Source organism: Belonocnema kinseyi, chromosome 7, assembly GCF_010883055.1.
Source record: "Belonocnema kinseyi isolate 2016_QV_RU_SX_M_011 chromosome 7, B_treatae_v1, whole genome shotgun sequence".
In the NCBI taxonomy this organism is placed as follows: Eukaryota; Metazoa; Arthropoda; class Insecta; order Hymenoptera; family Cynipidae; genus Belonocnema; species Belonocnema kinseyi.
Window position 1 is genome coordinate 88,011,455 of NC_046663.1, and position 25,940 is coordinate 88,037,394.

Genomic DNA, 25,940 nt, shown 5'->3' on the forward strand with positions numbered 1-25,940 from the left:
AGGGTAAGTGACGGGAAACGAAAGAAAATGAAGGGAAAGAACACAGTAGAAATAAGGGGAAATAGAATAAGTAAGGGAAAATAAGAGGGGAAGCAGAGGAAATTATAAGAAATAAGGGTGAGCAGGAGAGGGAAAGCGAAAGGTTTGAAAGAAAAGTAGGGGAAACGTAGTAAGTTGGCGAAGAGAGGATGGACAAGGGTGAAGTGAGAGAGGGGAGGTATGAAAGGGGGAGGTTTTAATAACTGAATTAATATCTTAATAGATTACAAAACCCTTTCTTAGCGTGCCTCTTTAACTTGTTTTTATTCTCTTTTATTTTCCGATTAAATGACAGTGGATTTTTGTGTTAATTTTTTATTAATGATAGTGATTTCTGCAAATAAATCGTATGGTTGTGTTCGCCTGAGGCCCGTGAAATTTCTTGAAACATGTGGCGTGTATTTTCTTGTGTTCTTTAATGAAATAAAAAAATGGACCACTGTTCTCATTTTTCAACTTTCAATTTTCAATGTTTCAATATGCATTAAAATAATTTTTTCTCAATTTGAGACTGATTGTAATTTTTACCAATACTTTTCGTGGTTTAAAAAATGAGAAAATAAAATTTGTTGACATATACTGCTCAATTTGTGTTGCACTGACGGTGGAAAAAAAATTTAATATTGATTAATATCGATCGTTTATTCTAAAATTATGGATTTCAGCAAAATTGATAGAAACTGGGGAAATGGGATGGATGTGATACGAGAACCGGTAAAAATGATTAAGGAATTCTACTTAATTAGCGAAAAACTGAGATTAGCCGCACTGCTAAAAACGAAAGAAACAGGTAGAAATTGGATAAAAAATTTGCAAAAAGAGAAAATTTATGGTGATCTTATTCATAAAGAGAAAAGGTAACAAATATATTAATTAGAAAAAGAATCTATCAAGATATAACAAAGTTTGGAATAAGGTTACTAGCTGGGAAAATTTATTCTTTATTCTCGTTATAAAAAACCATTTTTATATGTGAATAAATTTTCACCGTTAAATGGAGGTTTAGACCAAGCGACTTTTTGTATAAATGTCTATGGTTTTTATTTTCAGGTATTATGTGAGTTTTAATTAGCATAAGTTTCTAGTACTCTCAACTTCCGATATAAAGGGCCCTCGGTTTGCGCTATAACTAGAACTGAATGCCTCCGCAGTTTCAGGATGAGAGCAGCGCGGGGGCGAAAGAGAGGCTGTGCTCACTCAAGCGTGACAAACAGACTGAGGGCAGGTTGTGCCATGCAAACACATCCTACAGAAATGATTCATTGTGGCCCTTCATGCTTACGTTTGGATTCTCCCGATTTATGACCAAAACCAAGGCAAGCAATGCCCGAGTTTGGTCTTTTTCGAGTTCGATTTTTATTTACTTTTTTCTTTTTCTCCCAATTTTATCTTTTGTTATATACTTGTCTCTAATAAGCCAGAAAGGGGGTAGATTTGGAAATATAATTTTAATTTTTTAATTTTGTTAGGTTTCAATTTGGGTACTTAAACTGTTATGAGAGAGTATATTTCATTTCGATCATAAATGAGTACATTTTTATATTTCTCCTGGTTGCTAAAGCGATAAAAAAAAGATAAAACTGTTTTAAAACTATAAAAAATCAGTTTCAGCGTAATTTTTTTGCTTCCAAAATGGTCATATTTTCATTTAATTTAAAAGCACTGTTAATAAATAGCCAATAAAGTTTTCTATTAATATATCTTATTTAGTATAAAGGCAACAAACTATTTACTTATCAATTTCATTTACTCGTTTCCTTAAATTAAGGAAGAAATTCGTCCTTGATTGATACTTTTGTAATTTTTCACCGGTGCCTATTCCATTTATTGTTGCAATAGATTATTATTGTGCTTTCTAATATCGAACGAACAGCCAGTTTGCAGCGAAACTTCGACATCCACTAGTGAATATTTTACGCCGGTTGGATCGATTTCGGTGCCATGAATTGCGAAGAACCGTTGCCGCAGACTTTAAATATTCTTAACTTTGGAGTGAAATTGCCTGTACGTTTTATATATGCCCGTTGAAATAAAATTTTCAAAAGAAAGATTCTTGTTACAATGTTCATAATGTTTCTATTTTGGTGCTTTTATTTTATTATTATTATTATTATTATTATTATTATTATTATTATTATTATTATTATTATTATTATTATTATGGATTTGACTAACAGAAGACAAGATAGGGTTAACTTAAAACAGAATTAATACTACAGATTTAGAAATTCATTTAGAAATATTGTTTTAAGATTTAAAATATTATTACTGATACTAAATTTACTTCAGTATCCATTTCGAAAAAAAAATGTTTTACTTAACTCTTCCACTTCAAATGTTGTACAATTTCTATTTTGAATTTTTTTTAGTATTTTGGATTTATAATGGTTTTCAATTAACTTTTAGATACATTAATAGCAAAATCTGATTAGAATCAAACGATCTGTTTACCTTTACCGAATTTTCCATAAACATGGTTGCAGAAAACTTATTATTCAAAATTCCTTTATTTTACCGTGATTTCTCGTTTTTCCTGATCTTTAATATTTGAAGAAAAAATTATAATCTTGTACAATTTTTAATGCGGAATATTTTATAAATGGAATAAAACTTCTTAAAGTGTCAATTGATGCATTTTTAAAGCATTATTCTTTGAACTACCACGGCCTAATTTACTTGAAACCGAAAAAGTCCTCAAAACTGATTATTTTCTAACCCAAAAAGTGATGAAAAATAACTAAAGTACAATACTTCTCATACTTCAATAATTCTCAAGGTGAAGAAAAAAATTCAATACGATTTTTTTTTTAAATCAAGGTGAATAACAGAAAATCATGTGAATTGAAAACAATTCAAAAATATGAAAAATTCATTGAATTCAGTAAGTTTAAAAAGAGTTAACAAAAATTGAAGAGAATACAACATAATTTTAGTTGAGTGAGTTTCGAAGAATTCATGAAAATTTCAATGAATTCAGAGTAATCTCCAAATTAATTCAAATTTAAAAAATTGAATATCTCTTTAAATCTTTAAAACTCTACGAAATACCTCACATATTGTGAAGAAATTCTATGAAATTCATTAAAACTAAAATTATAAAATCGCAGCAATCCATAAAATCTGATATTTCTTGAAATCCTGGAAAATATTACTAAAATAACTGGAGCGGTTTTCAAATCCTTCAATAGCAATAACATCCTCAGAAATCTTGTAAAATCCCCTGGAATCTTTTAAAACACCATAAACCCTTATAGGCCCTGTAAACTTGTTCCACGTCTTCCAAAATTTTGGGCAATTTTTTACAATCGCATTCAAAATTTTCAAGTCACTAAAATATCATTAAAATCTTTGACATTTAAAAAATATTTTGGCAATGCCTTGGTACCTTTTAAAAAACTTTAATATCTATTTTTTAATTGTATAAAATCCCTTTAAGTTATTGGAATAAATAAATAAATTTCTTGGAACATTTTAAATTCCCTAAAATATTTAAAATCCTTTGAAATCGCTTGAAACTTTTTTAAGCTCTTAAAAATGCCTAATAATCTTGTTAAATACCCTAACATATTTAAATTCCTTTACAATCTTTTGAAATCCCTTGCATTTTTTTAAAGCTCGTGAACTTTCCCTTGAATTTTCAAAAATACCCTAGAATATTTTAAAAACTTTAAAATCTTTTAAAATCCTTTGAAAATCTGTAAAGCTCTTGAAAAGTCCTTGGAAATTTGGTAAATACTCAAAATTCATTAAACGTTTAAAACCCTTCGAAATTCGTGTAAGTCTTTAAAATATCTTGTTTAAACATTTTTGAAATCCCTCAATTCTTGTGAATAAATTTTTTAAACTCCATAAAAATATTATGAAATTCCGTGAAATTACACGAAATCTGATATTTCCTGACTTCCTGAAAAATGAATTAAAATAGCTTGGAATCTAGCATTTTGTTCCATATGTTCTGAAATCCCACGAAACTCCATACAAATTCATTTTAATGCCTTAAAATTATTCAAATCTTTAAAAACTCCTTGAAAATTTTGAAATCTCTTGAAATTGCCTTGGTATTCTTTTAAATACCTTAAAATATTTCAAAAAGGTTAAAATATTTTTAAATACCTTCAAAATCTGTAAAGCTCTTAACAATTCCTTGAAACTTTTAGAAATACTTTTAAATCTTTAAAAGTCTTGGAAATCCCTTCAAATTATTGAAATCTATTGAAAACTTCTTGGAATCATTTCAAATATCCTAAAAACTTGACATTTTTTTTAATTTCAGGAATTTTTAGAATAAATTGCTTGACATTCATTCAAATATGATAAAATCCCGTGAATTTATATGTAATATGATATTTCCTGAAATTCTGGAAAATTGATTAAAATCCTAAATACTTTGAGGTTCTCTAAAATCGTTCCATATCTTCCAAAATTGTATAAGATTCTTTAAAACTTCATGAAAATTTTTTTTAACCCTCAAAAATTCTCTGAAATCCCTTTAAACTTTTTAAAGCTCTTTAAAATTACTTGGAATTTAAAAAAATACCCTACTATCTTTAAAATCCTTTCAAATTATTTGAAGCTATTAATCATTTATTGCAGTCTTTTAGAATACCCTAAAAAACTTCTGAAAATTTATTGGTATTTTTAAAAATACCTTAAAATCTTACAAATCCCTTTAAACTATTGAAAAAACAATTGATTTTTCTAGCACATAATTGAATTCTTCACTAAATTTTTGAATTTCTAATAAAAAAAGTCGAAATTTCTGTACAAAACAGTTGAATTATTATCAATCAAATGTTTAAATTTTATGTTAAAAAAATAGTATTTAACATAAGAAAAGAATTTTACAACAAAATTAATCATTTTTTAACCAAATAGTTGAATCTCCGGCGAAATGGTTAAATTTATAAACTAAAACAATCAATTTACAACCAAAAACTATGTAGTTAAGGCCATGTGACGAGAGGGTCACGTGACCAAACCTGGTCTTCGATTTTTCTTTCCCAACTTACGTCTAAACGAAATGAGGTATCGCTCTGAAAGTTCGGGAAATGAAAGAGGAGGTAATAAAGTCCATGTCTCTGCTTTGTTCCGGTGGAAATTTTGAGAAAAAAATTTTTTTGAAGAAAATACCCGTGGAAGTTTTCTTTCCCAACTTACGTCCACACGGAATGAGATATCGTGTTAAAAATTTGGCACGATAAATAGAAAGCATGCAAGAATTTGTCTCTGGTCCTAAATAATCAGAACAGTGAAAAAATTTTTTTTTTAATTTCTATTTTGGAGAAATACCTATCGTGCTGTCGTCAAACCCTGCAAGCATGGACATAGGAAACAAGGGACTAGGCATGCCATTGCGGGGGTGATGCAATGAGGGGGGAGGTCCGCCACCTTTTGATGTCCCGCGATAAACATGGCAGCGCCCGCATGTTTATATTTTCATGCACAGTTTGTCGGCAAAAATGCTCGTCCGCATAATCAAATGGCGCATTGTACGATGGCGACTCTCCCCACTCATGGAATTCTCCCCCCTCCCGTAGATATAACCCCGCTCGGTCAAGTTAGGATGGCATGCCTAGTCCCGTGTTTCCTATGTCCATGCCTGCAAGCACTTTGCAATGTTGTCAATGGGCTAGTTATGAGGTTTATATTTATCAAAGTGGGACAAAACAACAAAAATCGCTCACGAACATTATGCACCGATAATGCAAAAACTAATGTTTGCACTTGAAATGCAAATAAACATATTTGGTCTGACATACGTATCAGTCTGGTATCAGCTGTATTAAAGCAGCACTAGCGTAGCGAGTAGACAACTTCCATGGACATAGGAAACACGGGACCATGACTAGGCATGCCATCCTAACTTGGCGGGCGGGGTTGAATCCATGGGAGGGGGGAGCATTTTTGCCGACAAACTGTGCATGAAAATATAAACATGTGGCCGCCGCCATGTTTGTCGCGGGACATCAAAAGGTGCCGGACCTCCCCCCTCATTGCATCACCCCCGCAATGGCATGCCTAGTCCCTTGTTTACTATGTCCATGCTTCTGCTGTAAAACCTAATTGGTCCGTCGATAATCATTATTTGCATAAATAAACTTTTTTCATCCTCCAACTCTTTGCAAGGCCACAAGCGATCCTTTAATATTTATTAACATTTCCCGAAAAAAATTTCCGCGTTATTTAAACTTTTATTTTTCAATATAGGTGAAAAATATTGATCTTAGGGCTGACTTGATCAGCTGTTACACTCATCACATGGCCTTAAATATTCATTTAGAAAAACTAATTTTTAATTAAAAGTGAATTTTCGAACAAATAGATGAGTTTTATACAAAATCGCTGAATTTTCAAGGCAAAAACACGAACTTTATATACAAAACAGTCGAATTTTCAAGCCGAAATTATGCAATTTAAAAAAAAAGTTAATGTTTCTGGCAAAAAATTAATTTTTACCCAAAAAAGGAAAGCTTCAACAAATTAGTTGAATGTTCAACTACTAAATAAGATAAACCTATAAAAAAAGACGAAATTTCACAAAAATACAACAAATTTCTAACAAAATAGAGGGATTTTCAACCAAGATTATTAATTTTCTACCAAAAAGAGGAATTTTCAATCAAATAATTTAATTTACTTTAAAAAAATTTATTTGTATTACAAAAAACTTCAATTTTAACAAATTAGTTCAATTATCAACCAGAGATGAATTTTCTACTAAAATTATGAATTTTCAACGAAAAAAACGAATGTTTAAGTAAATAGTTTATCTTTCAATCAAGAATTTGAAGTTTTAACCAAAAAAGATGCATTTTTAACGCAATTTTTGAATCCTTAAACAAAACAGATTCATTTTCAACAAAAATTAGTTTTATATCAAAAAAGATTAATTTAAAAAAATACATATCTTTTTAACCAAATAGTGGAATTTTCAACCAAGATGAATAATTTTGTACCAAAAAGACGAATTTTCATTCTAATCCTTCTAATCCTTTAATTTTGTATCAAATAAATTATATTTACATGATCAAAAAAACGAATAGATCACATTTTCAATAAAAATATTTGTTTACGAAATCTACTTAAATCTATAATTTAAACAAAAATAATAGAAAATCTTTACTCTGGAATGGAAATAAAGAACATTTTAATACAGAAAATAAAAAAATTAACATCATAACCTCAACATGTAGATATACTTACGTGCCTCTTTTTATCTCAAATTCTAATAATTATTTTCATCTCTCAAGTTTAATTTGTACTAACAATCACTTTAATTCTTTGCACCATAGAATAAACAGCAAATAATGACTTTTCTACGCAAAATGAATAATTACAGAACACAAGAAAAAAATCAACATCTATTTTGCAATATAACGGATGAAAACAAAAGAACGCGTTCAAACTTGTCTTTTTGAAATTAGAATCTATGAACTCTGGCCAGAAAACAACGAACTAGTTTACTAACCTGTTTTACCGCCCGCGATTCTGGTATTTTGTTGACCGACCGAGAATACATATTTTTTCTCGACGTTGTACGTCTCTTTGCATGCTCATAGTTTATGGTCAATCGAATTGGCGGGCAAAACGTGACAGTAACTCCTGATGTTAAATATTATTTTTTCAATTTTGTGTAACAAATAATTTTGTTGATTTGTATATAATTTATAAATCGTTAATATATATCAGAGTTTGTGATATTATGGTACAGTAATTAAATTGAAAATTAGCTGCTTGATGATCAAAACAAACAGAATATGTTCTCGCAAATTTTTATAAAGAATGTTACGACTATGAGAAAAATTATTGCCTAAGAAATTGTGAAATTACAGTATAATTGTCGACACTTTGACAGTTCATACGTGTCTTCAAGAAAACATAATTTAGGTAATTATTGAAATTTTTATTTTATATTACCTTCAGTTCTATTCTTTTATTATTCATGCATATAATTTTTCCATCAATTATTTTTCTATTTTCGTTTCACACCTATTATACTGTTTTATACTCGTTATGAAAAATTAATTAAAGCAGTTATTTCCTTAATCATATTTGCCAGTATGAACAAAATCATAAAATTCGCTAAAACCTGAAACTGCCAAGAATAAATTATATTTAAGTTATGGCAATTATAAATCATGTAATACTCATTAATTATCAGACCTTCTTTGTTAGCTATTTTTCTGAAATTTTAAACTACGTATCCCCATTTGTTTTAGGTAAAATCTGACTTTTTATTACGAAATAATGAAGTGATTCATCTTTCAAACAAATAGTTGTGAATTTTCAATAAATAAAGATGAATTTTCAAAAAAGAAATGTAATATTTGATATTTTAAAAAAGGAAAGATTTTCATTTTCAATAAAAAAAACTGTTGAACCAAAAAAGATGAATTTTCAAGAAATATTTGAGTACTCGACAAAGAAAGATGTATCTATCCGAAAAGAAAAAAAATCATCCAAAATGTAAAATTTACAACCAAGAAGATTAATTTTCTACTAAAAAAGAGAAATTCTCAACAGAATGTATACATTTAATTTTCAACGAAGATTTTCAAAAAAACAAGATTATTTTTTAACAAAATACATACGTTTCTAATCAAGTATATGAATTTTCAACCAAGAAAATAAATTTTTAAGAAAGTTTCAACTTAGAATATTAATTTTCTACTAAAAAAGACGAATTCTTAACAAAATAAATAAATTTTTAATCAAATAGTTGAATTTTTAAACTAAAAATAGAATGGTTAACATTTCATTTTTTTAAACTTAATTTTGAATAAAGAAATGAATCTACAAATCAGCTGAATTTTCTATTATATAGTTCAATTTTCTAACAAAAAAGAAATTTTCAACCAAATAGTTGAATTCCTAAACTAGAAAATCAATGTTTAACCAAAGATGGAAGTTACATTTTAATTAATAAAATTCACCCTAAAAAAGAGAAGTTTAAACAAAGTAGTTCAATTTTCAACCAAAGCGATACATTTCCTACTAAAACGTGGAATCTTAAAATAAAAAAAAATAATTTTTAAGAAAGTAGCTCAACTTTGAAACAAGAAAATTATATCATTATATTCAATTTGAAAAGTTAATTTAAATCATTGAGGAAGTCCCTCCGCTCCTTGCGTATACATTCGTTGAAGAGAATCAACAATTATACCTTCCGAAAAAATTTCTGGATCTATCTTATAATTACAATAATTAACACAAATTTTAATTTTTTTTAAATTTTAACTATATTTACCATTTTCTATTTTTGTTGGAATTTTTTCGTAATTTTACAGGAAATTAAAAAATATATATTTCCCAATTTAGAAATGATCCCAAACAATAAAGTTAGCTTCTTTAATTATTATACGATCGTTTCAAATGAAAAACTAAAAAAAAGAATCACAATGAATGTTTTATTTTAGCTATGGACAACGACAGTGATTCGGACGTAGGTGATTTGCTAAATGACCTCCTTGAAAGCAATGACGACACCGGACTTGGACTCGATCAAAAGCAAAAAACTGCTCTTAAAGAACTAGACTTCAATTTCCTCGAAGCTGAAACAAATTCGGTCAAAAAATCTTCGCCAAAAAAACTCCTCACAAGCTTAGTTCACGATGATAACCTGGATTCCTCCGACGATGAAGAAAAGCGAAACGCCTTTGAACAAAACTATTCCGAATCGGGCCGTAATTTAAAATCTTTACTGAAAAAAATCGAGATTGAGAAACATAATCAGTCTATCACCATAGAAGTTTTACGTGATAGTAAAAACTCTTTAGATATCAACAGTACGCAGACCAACAACTTATCTCAATCCAAAAGCTTTTCCCTATCAACATTATCTCAGGTAAAACGAACGAACACTTCTTCCCTCCTAACAACTTCAAATTCCTCAGCACTCTCTTCAGTTGACGTCTACAGCGACCCAGTTTTTGGTCTCCGAATAATAAAACCTCTGGTCTCCTCTTCCGAGCTTCAAAGTCTGATGCTGGGCAAAACTCCGGTAAAAATTTCAAAAGTGAAAACCCACCTAGCCACTGCAAATCTCGAAGGCGACTGGGTAATTGCCGGAGTCTTGATTAGCAAATCCCCAACGATGAAATCGCAAAAAGGAAACAATTACTGCATCTGGAAGCTGAGCGATCTCTCCTTCGACATGAACGTCGTCACTCTTTTCCTCTTTAGCGATGCTTACAAGAAATTTTGGAAAACCGCTGCTGGTACAGTTCTCGGTGTCATGAATCCAAATGTTCTCGAGTCCAAGGACGAAAAAGATCTGGCGACTTTATCAACCGATTCCGCTGGGAAGGTCCTGATCCTCGGGACTTCAAAGGACATGGGAGTCTGTAAATCAGTCACCAAAGCTGGAAACCCCTGCACAGCGGTTGTAAATCGCAACAAGTGCGAATATTGTGTTTATCATGTCCAAAAGGAATATAAACAATGTTCCCGTCGAGCAGATCTTCAATCGAGTGGAAATGGAAGAAGTTTGGGATCACCTTTAAATGCGAAAGGCTTCGCTCCAAAGAAGATACAACCTGCGATTACTCAAGGCCAACCACATAATTTTTTTGGAGTCCCTGCTAAGAGAAATGCGAAACTTGATCAAAAAGATCGAGAGCGATTGGCTCTGCTCACTGGTGCGAAGAAGATTGAGAAAAAGGAAGACAATCCGGAAAAAGAAAAGCAATTTGTTGATACAAACTTGGAAGGTAAAAGTGTAGAAGAGAAAAATCCAGAGAAGAAAAAGCATATGGTGGAGTTGACGAGCAACCAGGCGAAGAAGGACTTTGATAGACTCAATAAATTGAAAAAACTGGCTAGCAAAGCTGAAAGTGAGAGTCAGGCTTCCAGAGAGGAATTTTTATCACAAAATAAATCTCCAGGCAATTTGACGAATCTAGCTTCTCCGAGGAAGGAAGGATTTACTCTCAGCAAATTGCAAGAAATGAAGGATGAGAGTGCAGCTCCATTTTCCAAAACTCCAGGATTCACTAGAAGTAAATTACAAGAGTGGTCAGTGAAGCAGGGATATGGAACTTCTTCACAGGATAAGAATTCTGCACCCAGTATTGCAAAACCTTTCAATCTAAATGGTCTCTCAAGGTCTTCTAAGTCTTCCACGTCTCTCTCAAAGTCGAAATCTCTTGAACAATCTTTCGGTCCAATAAAAAATGCTCTTGATTCTCCTGCTTTCAGTTCTCCAAGTGTTCCTCGTCTAGGAAACGGAGTCATGTCTGGAAGCATCGACTTTTCGGTACCGATCAGCAAGAAACAAGTCGATGTTGCAAAGTTGAATGCTCTGAAATTTGTTCGACAGAAAGGAGGATTCAGCAAGTCGAATGTCAATAAAATCCTCGAGAGCAAAGAAAAGAAGGAACAGAATCTGAAACGAAAACGAGATCCAGATGATGTGGAGATGGATGATAAGAAACTGAAGGAAGCTAAGAAGCTTTCGGAAAAATTCAAGCAATTGATGGAAGCTACTTCTGCTCATGTGAATCTCATCGAAAAGTCGGAGGAAGAGGAGAAAGAAAAATATTTTGGAAAACTGGAGATAAAGGAAAAAATGGAAGAGAAAATGATGACAACTTTCAAAATTGATTGCAAAGCAGTGACTTGTTCGGTTTGCAAATATACTGCTTTTTCGAGTTCGGACATGTGCAAAGAATTGAGACATCCAATAAGAGTTATTAATACTGTGAAGAGATTTTTCAAATGTCGAGATTGTGGAAATAGGACAGTGGCGCTGGATAAGATGCCTAAACTGAGTTGTAACAAATGTAATAGTTCGAATTGGCTGAGGGCTCCAATGATGGACGAGAAAAAGGCGGCCATTCCAGGCGCGGGTTTGTCTATTAGAGGAGGTGAAGAGAAATTTATTGGATCTTATGTGCAGGACGCTAATCTCAACCTTCTTGTGCCAGAATAAAAATGTTTATTAAGAGATGAGATTCAAGGGCAGTATTTTTATATATATATTTATTGAGAATTTTTTATAAAATGGAGATTGATTGAAGTTTGACGAATTAGACGTTCGTTTTTGTGATTAAACGGATTTGTAAAATATAGTTCGATGTGAAAATAAAGCTTGACTTTATACGAATAAGCAAATATTTATTTCTGGTATCAAGCAAACAGCTGACGAAATAAATAAAAAATGGTAAAAGAAATAAGAAATTTAAATTTTGCAAACTCTTTATCTTCTACCGCTAGGCCGGTTTGTGCCTGAAATTTATTTTTCTTAATTTTCGATTTAAAACAAAAATACTAAAAAATTCTTTCAGCTAGAAAAAATATATATCAATTTAATAATTTGTTAAACGAATTTGAATGTAAAATTAATTAATTTTTTGAGGAATAAGCCCTCAATTTATGTTAGTTATACAAAGTCCAGGGTCTTATATTCTACGACTTTTTTTTCTTCTTGGCTTGTAAATACGATAATTGCGTTAAAAATTCTATTATTTTGTCCAAAAATTAACTTTTTTCTTGAACATTAATCTTTTTGGATAAAAAATTCGTCCTATGGGTTATATATTCTTTTTTATGGTTTAAAATTAATCTTTTTGGATAGAAAATTCTTCCCTGTGGATTTTGTTTAAAAATTAACTTTTGTTGAAAATTCAACTGTATCCTAAAACATTCATCTTGTTGTTTCATAATTATCTGCTTTTATTGAAAATTCAACTCTCCTTTAAAAAATTTGTATAGCTTGAAAATTCAACTATTTGATTGAAGTTTAATCTTTTTTCTTCGTAAAATTCGACCATTTGGTACCTATGGATTGTTAATTATCTTTCTTTGTCAAAAAATTAACTCTTTTGTTACCATTTTTTTATACAACTGTTTGGTTGAATATTCACTTTAATATTCACTATTTGGTTGAAAATGTAACTGTGGTTGAGGCTTAGACTTTTGTTTGAAAGTTCGACGATTTCGTTAAAAATTCAATTATTTTGTTCATCTTTTTTTGGTAAATAATCGAACTATTTTCTTGAACATTCACCTTTTTGGATAGAAAAGTTGTCCCGATAGATTAAAAATTCCTTTTTTATGGTTTTAAATCATCTTTCTTAGTTGAAAATTAACTTTTTGGTTGAAGTTAAATATTTTTTTATTTCAAAATTTGATTATTTGATCAAATTTCTAATCTTTTAATTGAAAATTCAATAATATTAGGCTGAAAATCTTAGGAATTTATAGCATTTTACATTAAATCTAATATTGTATCTATATTAATTTTATTTAAAAGAATTTTATTCTCCTATTTTCGTAAAAAATATCCCTATTTCTCCTGTTTCGAGAACATTTGTGTTCTGTGAAGTCTTAATTATTTACAAATTATTAACTGTAGATTAAAATTATAGTCTCAAATTTTAAAGCCATATTTATTAAGTAATTTCAAGGTGAAAATTCTTCAAATAAATGTTCCTCAAGTTCTAAATTAATTTAAATTATACACTTTCATACAAAAATAATAAAAGCTGACAAGTTTAATAGTTCAGGAAGAAATATTTTTAGCCCAGATTCAGAATCTTTCACGTTGAATGACTAATGTTTAAATTTTTTTAACTTTAAAGTTTATGTTGTTTGTGCAAAGATTACTTGAAAAACTATGAGAATTATGCAAGCTATACGACTTTTTTTTGGTAATTTTATGACTTTATGAAGTATTATTTTCAGCCATTAAAAATGCAATGAAATCGGTAACCGAAACGCCCTTTCAAATCTTTAACATGTTTTTTGTTTGAAAAATTCAGCTCTTATTCCTCAATAACTAGCAAATACTACCTATAGGTAAAACAATTGTTTTTTCCTTATTTTTTTTTTATGAAAACTAAAACTAAAACAAAATACTTTCAGATCTACAACGACCTGAAGGTACCTCTACACGATTATAAAAATGCAATTTATGATAGTCCATTGTTCGTATTTCTATTACATTAAGGGCATGTGATACTTAGAAAATTGTCGATTTTACCAGTTTTAGGTTCTCCGGCTTTTTTCTAGAATAATAAATATTTTGTCTTAAAAATTTGGGAAATGATAGCGAACATGCTAACGGACGTCTCCACACACTTTTTTGTGGGTTAATTCAAAAAAGTTTTAATTTAGCAAAATATGATTAATTTGCACAGCGCTTAGGAAATAGTATCGATTTTTTCAGTGTTAGATTCTCCCGGTTTTTTTCCTAGGATAAGAAATATTTTGCCTTCAAAACCTGGGAAATGATAGCGAACATGCTAACGGATGTCCCCACACACTTTTTTTGTGTTTTTTTATCAAAAAAATTTGTATATTGCTAACAACGTGCGTGTATATTGCGAGGTTATGTGTGTTACAATTCACCCGAGCGTTACTTCCACGCTACACAATATTTTTGTCCGAAAAGTTTGGACTTACAAATAAACATAGTAACTAATCTCCCGGGAATAACCTTGTTTGCAGGCAATCAAAAAAGTTTATTTCATAAATAATTTCCAGGGGACGTCCGTTATGATATTTTGTAGCATCTTCGAATTCAGTTTAAAAAAATTTTCATTTTTGTGGGAAAAAACCGGGGAAACTGTAGTATCACATATCCTTAAGGCCATATGATGAGTGGATCACGTGACCAGATTCCTACCTTACCACCATTTTTGTTATTTCCCAAATTATATTCACACGAAACGCCACATCGAGTTGAAAATTTGGGATACTAAACAAGAAGCACTAAGAATAGTGGGTTTGGTCTTAAATTTATATAATTATGAAAAATGGAAAAAAAAAATATTTACAAAAAACTTTTTTCATAAATATACAAATTTACGACCAGTTCCACCATTCTTAGTGCTTTTTGTTTAGTATCCCAAATTTTCAACTTGATGTGGCGTTTCGCCTTAAATATCAAATCTTTCAATTTAAATTAAGAAATTCAAAAATCAAAATACTATCATTTTGACTCATCTTTAGTAAATGTTGCACGTCCTAGGAGTACGAAACAAAAATGCCTACTTACAATTTTTTAAATATAATTAGAAGTTTATGAGATAGAACACTTCCAAAATGAAAACTCCCCAACATTGAAAATAAAACCATGAGATTTGCTAGGCCTAACATGCAGGTCTTTCAATAAATCCAAATACAAATGTAAAAGTTATAAATGACAATTTAATCCTTAATTAGGGGCATCGAGTTTAATAAACTGAAACTAATATGTAATTATCGAATGAAGGACGATACCCGTTATCCTTGTTTAGTAATATAAAAATTATTTATTCTCTATGTTAAACCAATTTCAATTTCACAGCTAGAGTCAACATTTTCACAATCCTCCCACCCGGATAAACATAGTTCTTATTTTGTTAGGAGCACTACAAACAACTAGTAACAAATACAGACCATTTGATACCGATTGAATCATTCAACATACATAAATATTGCATTGCATTGTACATACACCAGGCATGAGGCATAATATAGCGTTCATAATTTTTAAAAACCTGAACATTGTTGCAGTGCTTACATCGTTGCATTTTTCAAATTGATACAAAGTATCAGTAAAAAAGACAAACCTCATAGGTTTAAATTTTCGAAAAGCTAAACTATGTACGTAAAATCATCGCCACTTTGTAGACTAAGTACTCTGTAAAATCAAACTACTCAAAGTTGAAATGAAACTAAATTTTGTTTTGTAACTTTGCTACCATTGATTAATGTCTCCTTAAAAATTAGATATTTATTAGCTACCAAAAATTAGGAGTTTCTCAAAAAGAGATGCCTTCCTGATGTAAATAAATAATCTAGCTATCTACTCAAGTTGTATTTAATTAATGATTTACGTCCAGATTCCCTCAGTCGAATCAGAGATTGGAATAAGTGTATTGAGCAATGCTGTTAAGAAGTTAAAATTTTATACGCACAGTTAAAACAATTACTGTTCAGGTATAACATTTCCATTTATTTCCAATCTCTGAAGGAAACCAGTGAACGTCAATTCGTTGATCACTTTCGACAAGATACTTCGGATATTGTACCTAAATTCCTGACTGGCCTTTCTTTTCTCAGAATAACTTTCCAGAATTGCTGTCAAAAATAATCTCCCGGTCATGAATCTCGATCTCTATGCACTACAGTAGATAACAAAGACGTTTGATTAATAACTTCTGCACTTTGTTGCAATATTTATAATACTTAGGATATATCGTATCTTTGATTACAAAGGCATCGTTATGAGAAAGCAATTAAAAGTAACAACACTAGGATCGTTTCTTAATTAGTTTTAATAATTCGTTTCACCTAGGGAATTTCGCAAAACACCTGATAAAAGCAATGAAAAATTACGCAAAGTTTTAGTAAGCACTTCGCTTAACCTTCATGCTCTGGGAATCACATTCCATAGAAAACTAAGGAAGCCGCCGTACAAAACTATGACACGATTAAGGCAAAACTTCTCATACATTTATGTATATATATTTTCAAAGAGACGGATATGCCAGTTGAATCCCGAATTTCTATCATTTATCAAATTCAAATCCAATTTAAAAAAAATAACAAGAAAACTAAATTCAAAGAACAAACAGAAATGCGATATGAATTTTTTGCAGATTGAACTTTCATTATTCATATGCATTTTACAAAATGCACGATGTAGGCAAATTGTTTTTTTTTTTTTTTTTGTTTTTTTAAGAATCAGTTTATTACAGAACTCTCATGATTTTGTAAGAACAGGAGTCAATGTTACAAGTGCACGATAAGTCAATTAAATTTTGAGCCAACAACGTTTGTAATAAATGAAAAAGGCAGCAGCAGTATTTACAAAATGGTCGTGTCCGATATTTCGCAGCACTCTACAATTGTCCTAGTTAAATATTTAGTTCAAAAATGGACTATATAAATCCATGTGAATAATAGAAAAGAATGATTAATTATCGTACAATTCGGAGAATTTGTTGTTTGTTTTTGTGTGCTTTTTTTAAAGACGGTATCCAGGTATCATGCTGGCTTATTAAGTGTCACAGTCTTCGTGTTGCTCTTTTTCGTGCACGTCAACAAACTTGAGTTTTCTCTGGTCGCGTAGTTCTAGATAAAATTGTAAAGATTCTCTGTTTATAAACTGCCCATTAGTGAAATTTCAAAAGTATTTCTCTTTAAAAGACTACGCGACTGAGTAAACACGCTGGCGCGTTTCTCTCGTAAGCATAGAGAACCGAGTAGTCTGTATATTTAATAGTTTTAATAATCGTCCAGATCGAAGTTTTCGAATTCAACATCATCCAGCTGCATACTTTGAAAATCCACTTTGTAACGCAAAACACCTGCAAGAAACAATCAAATTTGGTGTAATTATTAACGATAATTTTTTTTCTTCAGAATTTGGAGGCTTATTCCTTTGGAGATTGTACCAAACCATTCCAGTATTACAATTTTATCCCCCAAAATTTAAAAGAAATACAACATTTGATACTTTACTTTTTCCGAGTTCTTAAGCATCTGACTATCTAATCAAAACAATTACTCCGAAGATTAAAAATTCATAATTTCCAACGTTCGGAAGATTGTTGCGTATACTTTTTTTAAATATTTAAAACTGATTTTTTACTGTATATATTTGAGATTTATTACATGAGATTCAATTACAATATAATTAAAAATATCAATTTTAATTCGAAAATATAGAACACCTTTCTTGAGTTCAAAGATTTATAATTATCTGAAGTAAGAAGAAACTCTTGACTCATCTAAATAATGCTAGATTTCAAGTTTCCGTTTTCAAATTTCAAAACTGAAGTTACATATAACATTTTTAAAGAAAGCTCTATGGAAAATATTATCTGAAATTAATTAAATAAAACGTTAATAGAGTTTCATTTACATTTTCAGTTAAAATTGTAAATATTTAATAATAATATAGACAAACGAACTTTAATTTAATTTTTGATTGCCAACTTTCGATTCAACAAATATCTGCTTTAAGTTTTATAAATTGTTTTTTAAATAGTTTCAAAATGAATCTTTGTGCTAAAATTTGTATTGCCTGAAAGTAAAAAGACTTCTTTAACCAAAAATAATTAGAATATACTAACCAAATTTATGATAAACTTATAATCCAAATCCTAATTCTGAGGAGAATATATCAAATAAAAAATCAACTTCCTTACACCTCCAAAGATAAAAGCCTTTAATACTTCTAATCTGATATTTTCTTCTTTTTTTAAATATAATTAAAATTAATTTTATGGCTCTATAAATAAGAACTGGACTTTACACCGCTTCAAAAATATGATCAGCAGGTCAGATTACTTGGGAGGCCTCTAGGGAATTATTCAAGCTTATAATTGCCTTCATCCTATTTATACAGACAGAAAGCTACTGTTAATTCTATGTGCGTATTTTTTTTAAAGTAGTTGTTAAAGCGAATGAAATTTGAAGATATTTTCAGCTAATAAAAAAGTACCAATTATCTATAAAATAATGCACACTGCGGGTTAGCGATTACTGTCGATTATTATTTTTTTTTTTTAATCAACTTATTTTAATCAACTTTTTTAATCATTGGGGGTTTGTATTTAAAAGCATGTACTATACCTTTCCCGATATGCGAGCTAATAAAAACGAAAAGGTATATTAGTACGTGACTCTGAAAAATATCTAAGTGAGTAAAACACTCATTTATTAAAGCATCAAAAATTCTTGCTTTAATTAGATTTCTAAACTCAAATTCTACTAACAAAACATTTAACAAATTAGTATTGTCGTGCAGATTTATTCATATTCAATATAATATTAAAATATTAGAATAAGAACACCGATCGACTTTAAAAATGAAAATACGAATATTGAACAGATATTTCTCTAAAGCGGGAAAATCTGTTTCCTCTGCTTCAGAATTCCACTCACTACCTAAAAAGGAGTAGTCCATTTTTGACAATGATCGGCAAGAAAAAAAACATGAATATCTGAAAGCCTAACAAACACGAAAAAAAAAACAATAAAGAAAAATAATTTAAAATAATACACGTCTACACTTTCGAAATTTTACATCATAGAAAAAAAGTTTTTTTAACGCCCGGTGAACTTCAATAAATTTCAACCTGAAAGTCTTCGCACTTGGCTGTATTCTGTAGAATCTCTGGGCTACTTTTTTTAAAAACCTCCATTTTGTAAAGTGCAACATTTTTTCTTTGAATTTGTAAATTATACGTACAGGGTGTCATTAGTCCATAAAAACAATGGACGTATAAAATGAAAAAATCTGCTAGTGTGCTTTTTTCATAAACTACGTTTGTGCTATTTCTGAATAAAAAAATGCTAAATTAATATATTTATTTAAACTGGATTGCCGATACATCAGACATCATCCAGAAGTTGCATTCTACAGAAAATCGACAAATGCGAGAAGCTTTTGATTGAATTTTATGACACTCACAGTATAAGGACATTGCAATTCATTTGAGACGTAGACAATATTCATAAAGTATTTCCAAAACTCGAAGAATAAATGAGTACTTTATAATTCAACAAACAATTGGATCTAACTAAATTATTTAAGGCTACTCTATACGAAAACGTACGCTACTAAAGCTTCCAACATGCAACGTCTAAGCAATAAAAACAATAATAGTAAAATCAAGTTTATGTTAACAGTAATAATCTTTTGCAAAAATTTAGTAATGATTACGATGGATTAAATAATAATCCCTTTTCCCGAAATTTTATAAATGACGAGCATGCTTTAACATATACGAAATAAAAGAAAAAAATGTATGCACTCCGAACATTATATTTACGTTAAAAACGAAAAGTTCTGGATAAAAGAAATCAATAGAAAAAGGCTTATACTTTTTAAACGCCTCTTTCCTGAATCACCCAATATTGCACAACATTTCTTGTACAGCAAATACCTTCCCAAAAATATTGGGCAATATCGACATTTTCATCTCCGTAAAAAACTCAAAATTTTGTCCATTCTAACTGAAATAAATCGTGTACAGTGCATATGCATGACATGGAGAGAAAAAAACATGTTCTATGAACTCAACATTGAAATAATATTAAACTATTATGACCAGTAAAAAGACTCAATGAAGAAAATTTCAACAAATTTATCGATTCACTTTGCACTACGAAAACTCAAACTAACGATTACAATATTGCAAACTACAAAACACTTAACAACTTGGAAATTAAAAAGAATAATGAATATTAAAGATAAATAAATGAAAAGTACACAATAAAACGAGTGATAAATTAAAATAAAAAATAATTTAAAAACCAAATAGGAAGAATAAAAAGAATAGAGTAAATAACCTCCTAATAAGGCTCACAGTTTTAAGAAAAGCGACTCGATAAATTCGTCAATTCATAAACATGAAAAGAAAAAAAACTACGATATACGACACGTGATTGAATGCACTCAAAACAGATAAAGATCTACCTGGTAGACTCTTGAGTATTTCACGGATGAAATTAGTAATCATCGAGGTCAACGTCATCAAGAGGCTCATCAGCCTGCAGTGACTGGAAATCAACTTTGTAGCGGAGGATTCCTAAATTCGGACATATGCTTTTCAGTTAATACTAGCCCTCGAATTTGAACCCGTCAAAATACCAAAAGAAATCTCCGTTTGTCTCACCAATTTTTTTAAGTCGGTAAATTCGTGCCACATTTCGAGTGACAAAAGCATGCATTATTTGTGTGGTAATAATTTTTCCCTGGCTCAAAGATAATATTTTTGCGTCTCAAGAACGTGAGTTTCCTAGGGAATTGTTATTTTCGTACAACTAATTTTCACTATTAAAGGGACTCGTTGATATTTCGGGGCTACAGTTTACAACAGTCTAGAGCTTTTGGAGTGGGTCAATTATCCAAATTCAATGAAAAAAGTGAAAACTCACCTCCTATTCCACCAAAACCTCTGACGAACTGTGAACCTTCCTGAGACTTGTCAGTGATAATTTCTAATGTCGCGCCGAAGCTCTTATAATTGTTTGCAAGCCACTCCAGCAAAGGTTGACATTCCACCAATTCCAATTCTACCCCGCTCTGGAATTCAAGGACAAAATTGCAATACAAGGGAATACTATAGGGCTATTAAAATTAAGAAATTCGAGAATGAGTTTTTTCTATTCACCTCTTTGTCGGTAAAGTGAGTCTTGTCCTTTTCTTGTTCCGGCGTTAAGTGCAAAACTTTTTCTTCGCTGTTCGTATGATTCTTAAGAACGTATCGCTGAATATCTAAGTTCTCCCAACAAATCAATGTCTCTACACTACCTAATTCCAAGGCTCTCAATGTGTCCTCGACTCCGAAGCAATATTTGCCCGTGTCTTGCGAAATCTCATCAAAATAGCGTCCTAAAATCAATGATTTATTTCAAGGAATGGTAAAAAAATGAAGATAAATCAATGAAAATCAATTGAATGAAAATCGTTTAAATACAAGTATTATTTACCAATTAGTTTCTTTTCTTGGATGAATTTCACATTTTGCAGAGATTCAGCTGCCAATTCGATAGCCTGGTTGAAACCATTTTCTCCTCCGTACGAAACGTCCACTAATTTTATTATTTTACCTTGGAGTCTCTGAAAAATTATATTACAGTCATTACAAATTATAGGTTCACGATATCTAGTGATCAGTCAATTTCAAATTCCCGGTTATTTCCCCGATTTTCCCATTATTTTTATATACGTTTACCGATAATTGCTAAAGTTCTTTTAATGTCAATTTCGAGGTCATTTTGTCAATTTTTAAAAGGGGATATTACAAAATTCACCTAAAAATTTAAATTAAATTAAATACTTTTCAACGTTATTAATATCATTTTAAAGGTAAATTTCTATAGATTTAGACTAAATTATTACAATTACTGTGAAAACTTTTGCTACCATGGTGCAAAACATGTTTAATGTATAATAAAAAATGTTGGTCAATTTTTTATATTTTTTTCTGCTGAAAAATTTTTTTTTCGACATATGAAATGAGTAATTGTGAGGTTTCTATCAAATTTATTTTAAAAATATGGGTGATTACCAAAAAATTGACCACTTTAGACCATGAGATTTTCGAAAGCTAAGGGTTGCGCGACAGAACATTTGACTATCATAAAAGAAACAAATTTCAAAAATATTTTTAAAATATATGGAGAACAGAGAAAAATATTTCTAAATGAGAGAAAAAATACTATTTTCACGTTTTATATAATTTGGACTATTCGAGTTTTAACTTAAAATAGTAATACAGCGTGACAAGGCAAAAAACCTGTGATACGTGAGTTATTATTCTAAAAAAAAGAAAAAATGACTACGACTTAGTGATACATTTTTTGACAATCACCCATATATTCATTTGATTTTTATTATTACTTTTCTACAGGCAAGATGTCTTCCAATTTTTCTAGTTTTCTGTTTCAGCGATAAAAAATGTTTATTGTATTGAATTTTATTAAAATTTTAAGAACATATTGAAGTTTGCACCATTTATTAAATATATTCTATAAAAATATTAAAAATGCCTTTTTCCTGGCTCATTTTATATAGAAGTCTGATAGCTTTGAATCTATTTAAGAGAAAAAATATAAAACTCGCATGATTAGAATTAAAGGAAAAGATCAATTAACTTAAACGGTATCATAGTGTAACTTTAAAAATTTCCCCGTTCTCTCTTTCTCTAATTTATGACACAACATTAAAATGAAGATGAAGCAGAAAAAAATTTCGATAAAGGAACAAAATTCCCAGTCCTGAATAAAATTCTCGATCTTTTTTTAATATTTAATATTTTAAGAAGTAATATATTTTAAATTTGAAAGAGCACAGTCAAAGTCTATCAGACACAAGATTTTTTCAAATTGAAATTTTCAAATGTACAAAAAGAATTAATATTATTCAAAAATAGCAGGGTCTACCCGCAGGATGATTTTAAAATCCCTGCCATTTTCCGGCCCGTAGAAACGCTGTTATTTGCAAATTATTAAATAGAAGCATTATTTATATTAAGTAACACTCACAGGATCAAACATGTCAGACTGACTAAGCTCTGTCTTAAAGTCAGCACTACCGGCCAAAATCAGACCTGCAATATTCGGTTTATCGTTAGAAATATAAAGCTGGGTAGCCACTTCGGCGACTTTTCGGACGTAATTGTGCCGCTTTTCCATTCGCAGCCGAGCAAAACGAAGGGCAGACTGTCCTCCTCTGCCTGTAATTAGATATAGCGATTGTTGGAAATGATTGGATTTCTCATACCAGTGATCGATAATTAGCAATCATTTACATTTCTAAAGAACCTTCAAAGCTTATTAATTCAGCGACGCTTTCCTTTTCTTCAAATTCAAATACAAAACAAGATTCTTTTTAAAAATGTAAATTAATTTTTATCTTTCTGAGAGATCATTTATTTCAGCACATATTTTCAGGAAGCAGAGTATTTTAAAAAAACATGTTACTTTAATAAATAATACGAACCGTGTTTTTTAGGAAGGTCGACCGTAAACTTATGTAAGACTTCGCGCGTGTTTCCTTGAAGAGTACCAAAAAGTGCTCCATTACCGTCCATAACAATGAAACCGAACTTGTTATCATCGGCTAGCAACGCCGTAAGTGCTTCGGTATGGAACTGAAAATATAAATTAAATGTTACATAGAAGAATATTTTAAATCAAACATTCTGCTCTTGAAACTACATTTAATTTTACGAGAGCTCAAAGCTAAATCCTTCAAAATTCATTTAAAAATTGATTATATCACTTAAGTACGCAATGTAATAGTTTCACTGAAACCTTGGCATACTCAAATTACTTTGAAAGGTAGAACAGACAAACGTCCGCTTTTTATTAAAAATATAGAACTTTTTTTTAATTGAGGGCTCGGATCGACTAGAAGGATTAAAAAAAGTGACATAAAATATTTAAAGATAATGAAAAAAGCAGTATCAGACACTAAAAGACTGAAATAATAACTTTATTTGTTTATAAATATGGAGAACATAATACTCATTGATTTTAAAATATTATTTGCACAATCAAAACAAACTTTAGAGTTAAAAGCATTTTTTTACAACAGTCATACAGCTTGGAGGATTTCAAATCTGTATTTAAAACATTTCTTTCTGCACCGTGAAAAGTATCAACTTGGATTATGTTCAAAAGAGATGTTTATAATTCACGTTCATTTTAATCATGTTAAACTGAAAATTACACAACAATTAAGGCTTTAAATTTGAGTGTATAATTTAAATATGAAATTATTCACTTTTTAATCATTCAGACGTCGCAGCTCAAAATGCTCTCGAAACGGGGGAAATAGGATGACTTTTCATGAAAATAGTGAAATAAATTGTTCAAAATAAAATGAACTTAGATACAATATTGCATCTTCAACAGAGTAGTTGAATTTTCAACCAAAAAACCATAAATTTTCAACCCAAAAACGAAATTTCAACAAAAGAGTTGAGTTTTCAAGTTAAAAACAATGCTTTGAAAAACAGTTATTTTTTAAACCAGAATAATCAATTGCCAATCAACTAGCTGAATTAAAAAATCATAATTTTCAACCGAAAAATTACATTTCAAATAGTTCATAATTTTCAAGCAAAAGAGATAAAAATAGATCTATGAAGATGAATTTTCAATCAAATGGTCAAATTATCATAAAAAAAAAAAGATAAGCTTCAACGAAATAGTTGAATTTTGAAGTTAAAAAGACGAAATTTGTAAGACATTTGAATTATCAACCTGAAAGTAGAGTTTTGAACAAAGAATTATGAATTTTCAACAAAATAATTAATCGAAAAAAACGAATTTTCTGCCCGAAAAGATGAAATAAAAAAAAAGAGTTGAATTTTTCAGGAAAAAATATTACTTTTGAACGAAATAATGAAATTTTGAACCGAATGGTCCAATTTAAAAATAAAAAAAAGGTTAAACCTTAAACAATAAAATTAAATTTTCGACAAATAGATCTAGTTCTGTTGCCGATAATATTTGTATATGCACTAATCGTGCCTCTCAGTAACTTGATTTAAAACGTCCTCAAAAATACCCTGATTAAGAATATCAAGATATATTTTTTAATTTTACATTTTTGGTCGGTTATTGTTTTAACAATTTTTTAAAGCAATTTCAGTATTTATTAATAAACTTTTGTCATAAAATTATATGTGGACAGCTCATGGAAAAACGAAACTTCTTTTTATTATTTCATACAAAAGTTATAAACAATTGAATTTGCAATAAAAATTACATATTTGTAAATAGGTATCACAGGGACTATCTTCATGGACAAAATTAAAAAAAACAGTGTTCTTTTATAAGTAAGTATGGGATCTTGCACACATAATTGTTCAAAAATACGTTTTTTCAAATTTGTATTTAACAAGCTATATTTCGGTCAGAAGATTTCTTTTTCCTGTATTGGACTTTAAATAATTTCTTCTTTTTTTGAAATTCTCCAGTTCGATATGCACTGATGTATCTGCAAATATGTCGCTTTCAGTGCAATTTCAATTGTTTATAACGCTCTAACTTTAAAACGTTTTATTTAATAAAAAATTAAAATAGACATTGAGTTTCGTTTTTCCACGGGCTTTCTAAATATAATTTTAGTTAAAAACTGGTAATAAATAATGAAATTGTTTTAAAAAATTCTTTAAAGAAATAGTTTAATTTTCAAAATAAAAAATAGAAGCTGAATACATAGAAACAGAGGATTTTTTAAACAAATAGTTGAATTATCAAGGAAAATTACAAAAAAGTTTATTTTTAATTAATAAAGATTACTTTTCTGCCATAAAACAGAAATTTTTAAGACAACATGATACCATTATTCCTCTATGTTAACTTAGTTCGCACTGTGCGAAAAAATAATAAAAAGGAATGTTTCTTGAAAATAAGGGAAAAAAGATCACTACTTTTTTAAAGTG

The 25,940-nt window shown here is 29.8% G+C and overlaps 3 protein-coding genes across 4 annotated transcripts in view; 1 reads left to right on the plus strand and 2 right to left on the minus strand.

The window, feature by feature from the left end:
* The window catches only part of LOC117177347 (protein couch potato), a 152,664-nt gene extending 145,322 nt beyond the window's left edge, over positions 1 to 7,342 (minus strand). The window contains exon 1 of the mRNA XM_033367972.1: positions 7,243 to 7,342. The gene's annotated coding sequence lies outside the window, so the exon portion shown is untranslated. The remainder of the gene's footprint in view (positions 1 to 7,242) is intronic.
* A 257-nt stretch (positions 7,343 to 7,599) lies between these two features.
* On the plus strand, positions 7,600 to 12,212 carry LOC117177015 (protein MCM10 homolog). Its single transcript, XM_033367469.1, has 2 exons — positions 7,600 to 7,926; positions 9,456 to 12,212. Exon 2 carries the CDS (start codon positions 9,458 to 9,460, stop codon positions 11,966 to 11,968), a length of 2,511 nt encoding a protein of 836 aa, XP_033223360.1. The 5' UTR covers positions 7,600 to 7,926; positions 9,456 to 9,457; the 3' UTR covers positions 11,969 to 12,212.
* Positions 12,213 to 16,285: 4,073 nt separating this feature from the next.
* LOC117175889 (eukaryotic peptide chain release factor subunit 1) overlaps positions 16,286 to 25,940 on the minus strand; it is a 12,093-nt gene continuing 2,438 nt past the window's right edge. For both annotated transcript variants that reach the window (XM_033365713.1, XM_033365714.1), the window contains 6 exons: positions 23,486 to 23,636; positions 23,029 to 23,219; positions 21,472 to 21,601; positions 21,153 to 21,373; positions 20,917 to 21,064; positions 16,286 to 17,336 (listed from right to left, as the gene is read on the minus strand). In XM_033365713.1, the coding sequence (XP_033221604.1) occupies positions 17,254 to 17,336; positions 20,917 to 21,064; positions 21,153 to 21,373; positions 21,472 to 21,601; positions 23,029 to 23,219; positions 23,486 to 23,636 (924 nt within the window). In that variant the 3' untranslated portion in view covers positions 16,286 to 17,253. The remainder of the gene's footprint in view (positions 17,337 to 20,916; positions 21,065 to 21,152; positions 21,374 to 21,471; positions 21,602 to 23,028; positions 23,220 to 23,485; positions 23,637 to 25,940) is intronic.

Excerpts from the sequence above, each read along its gene's own strand:
- LOC117177015 (XM_033367469.1), top strand. The coding sequence starts at position 9,458 with ATGGACAACGACAGTGATTCGGACGTAGGTGATTTGCTAAATGACCTC.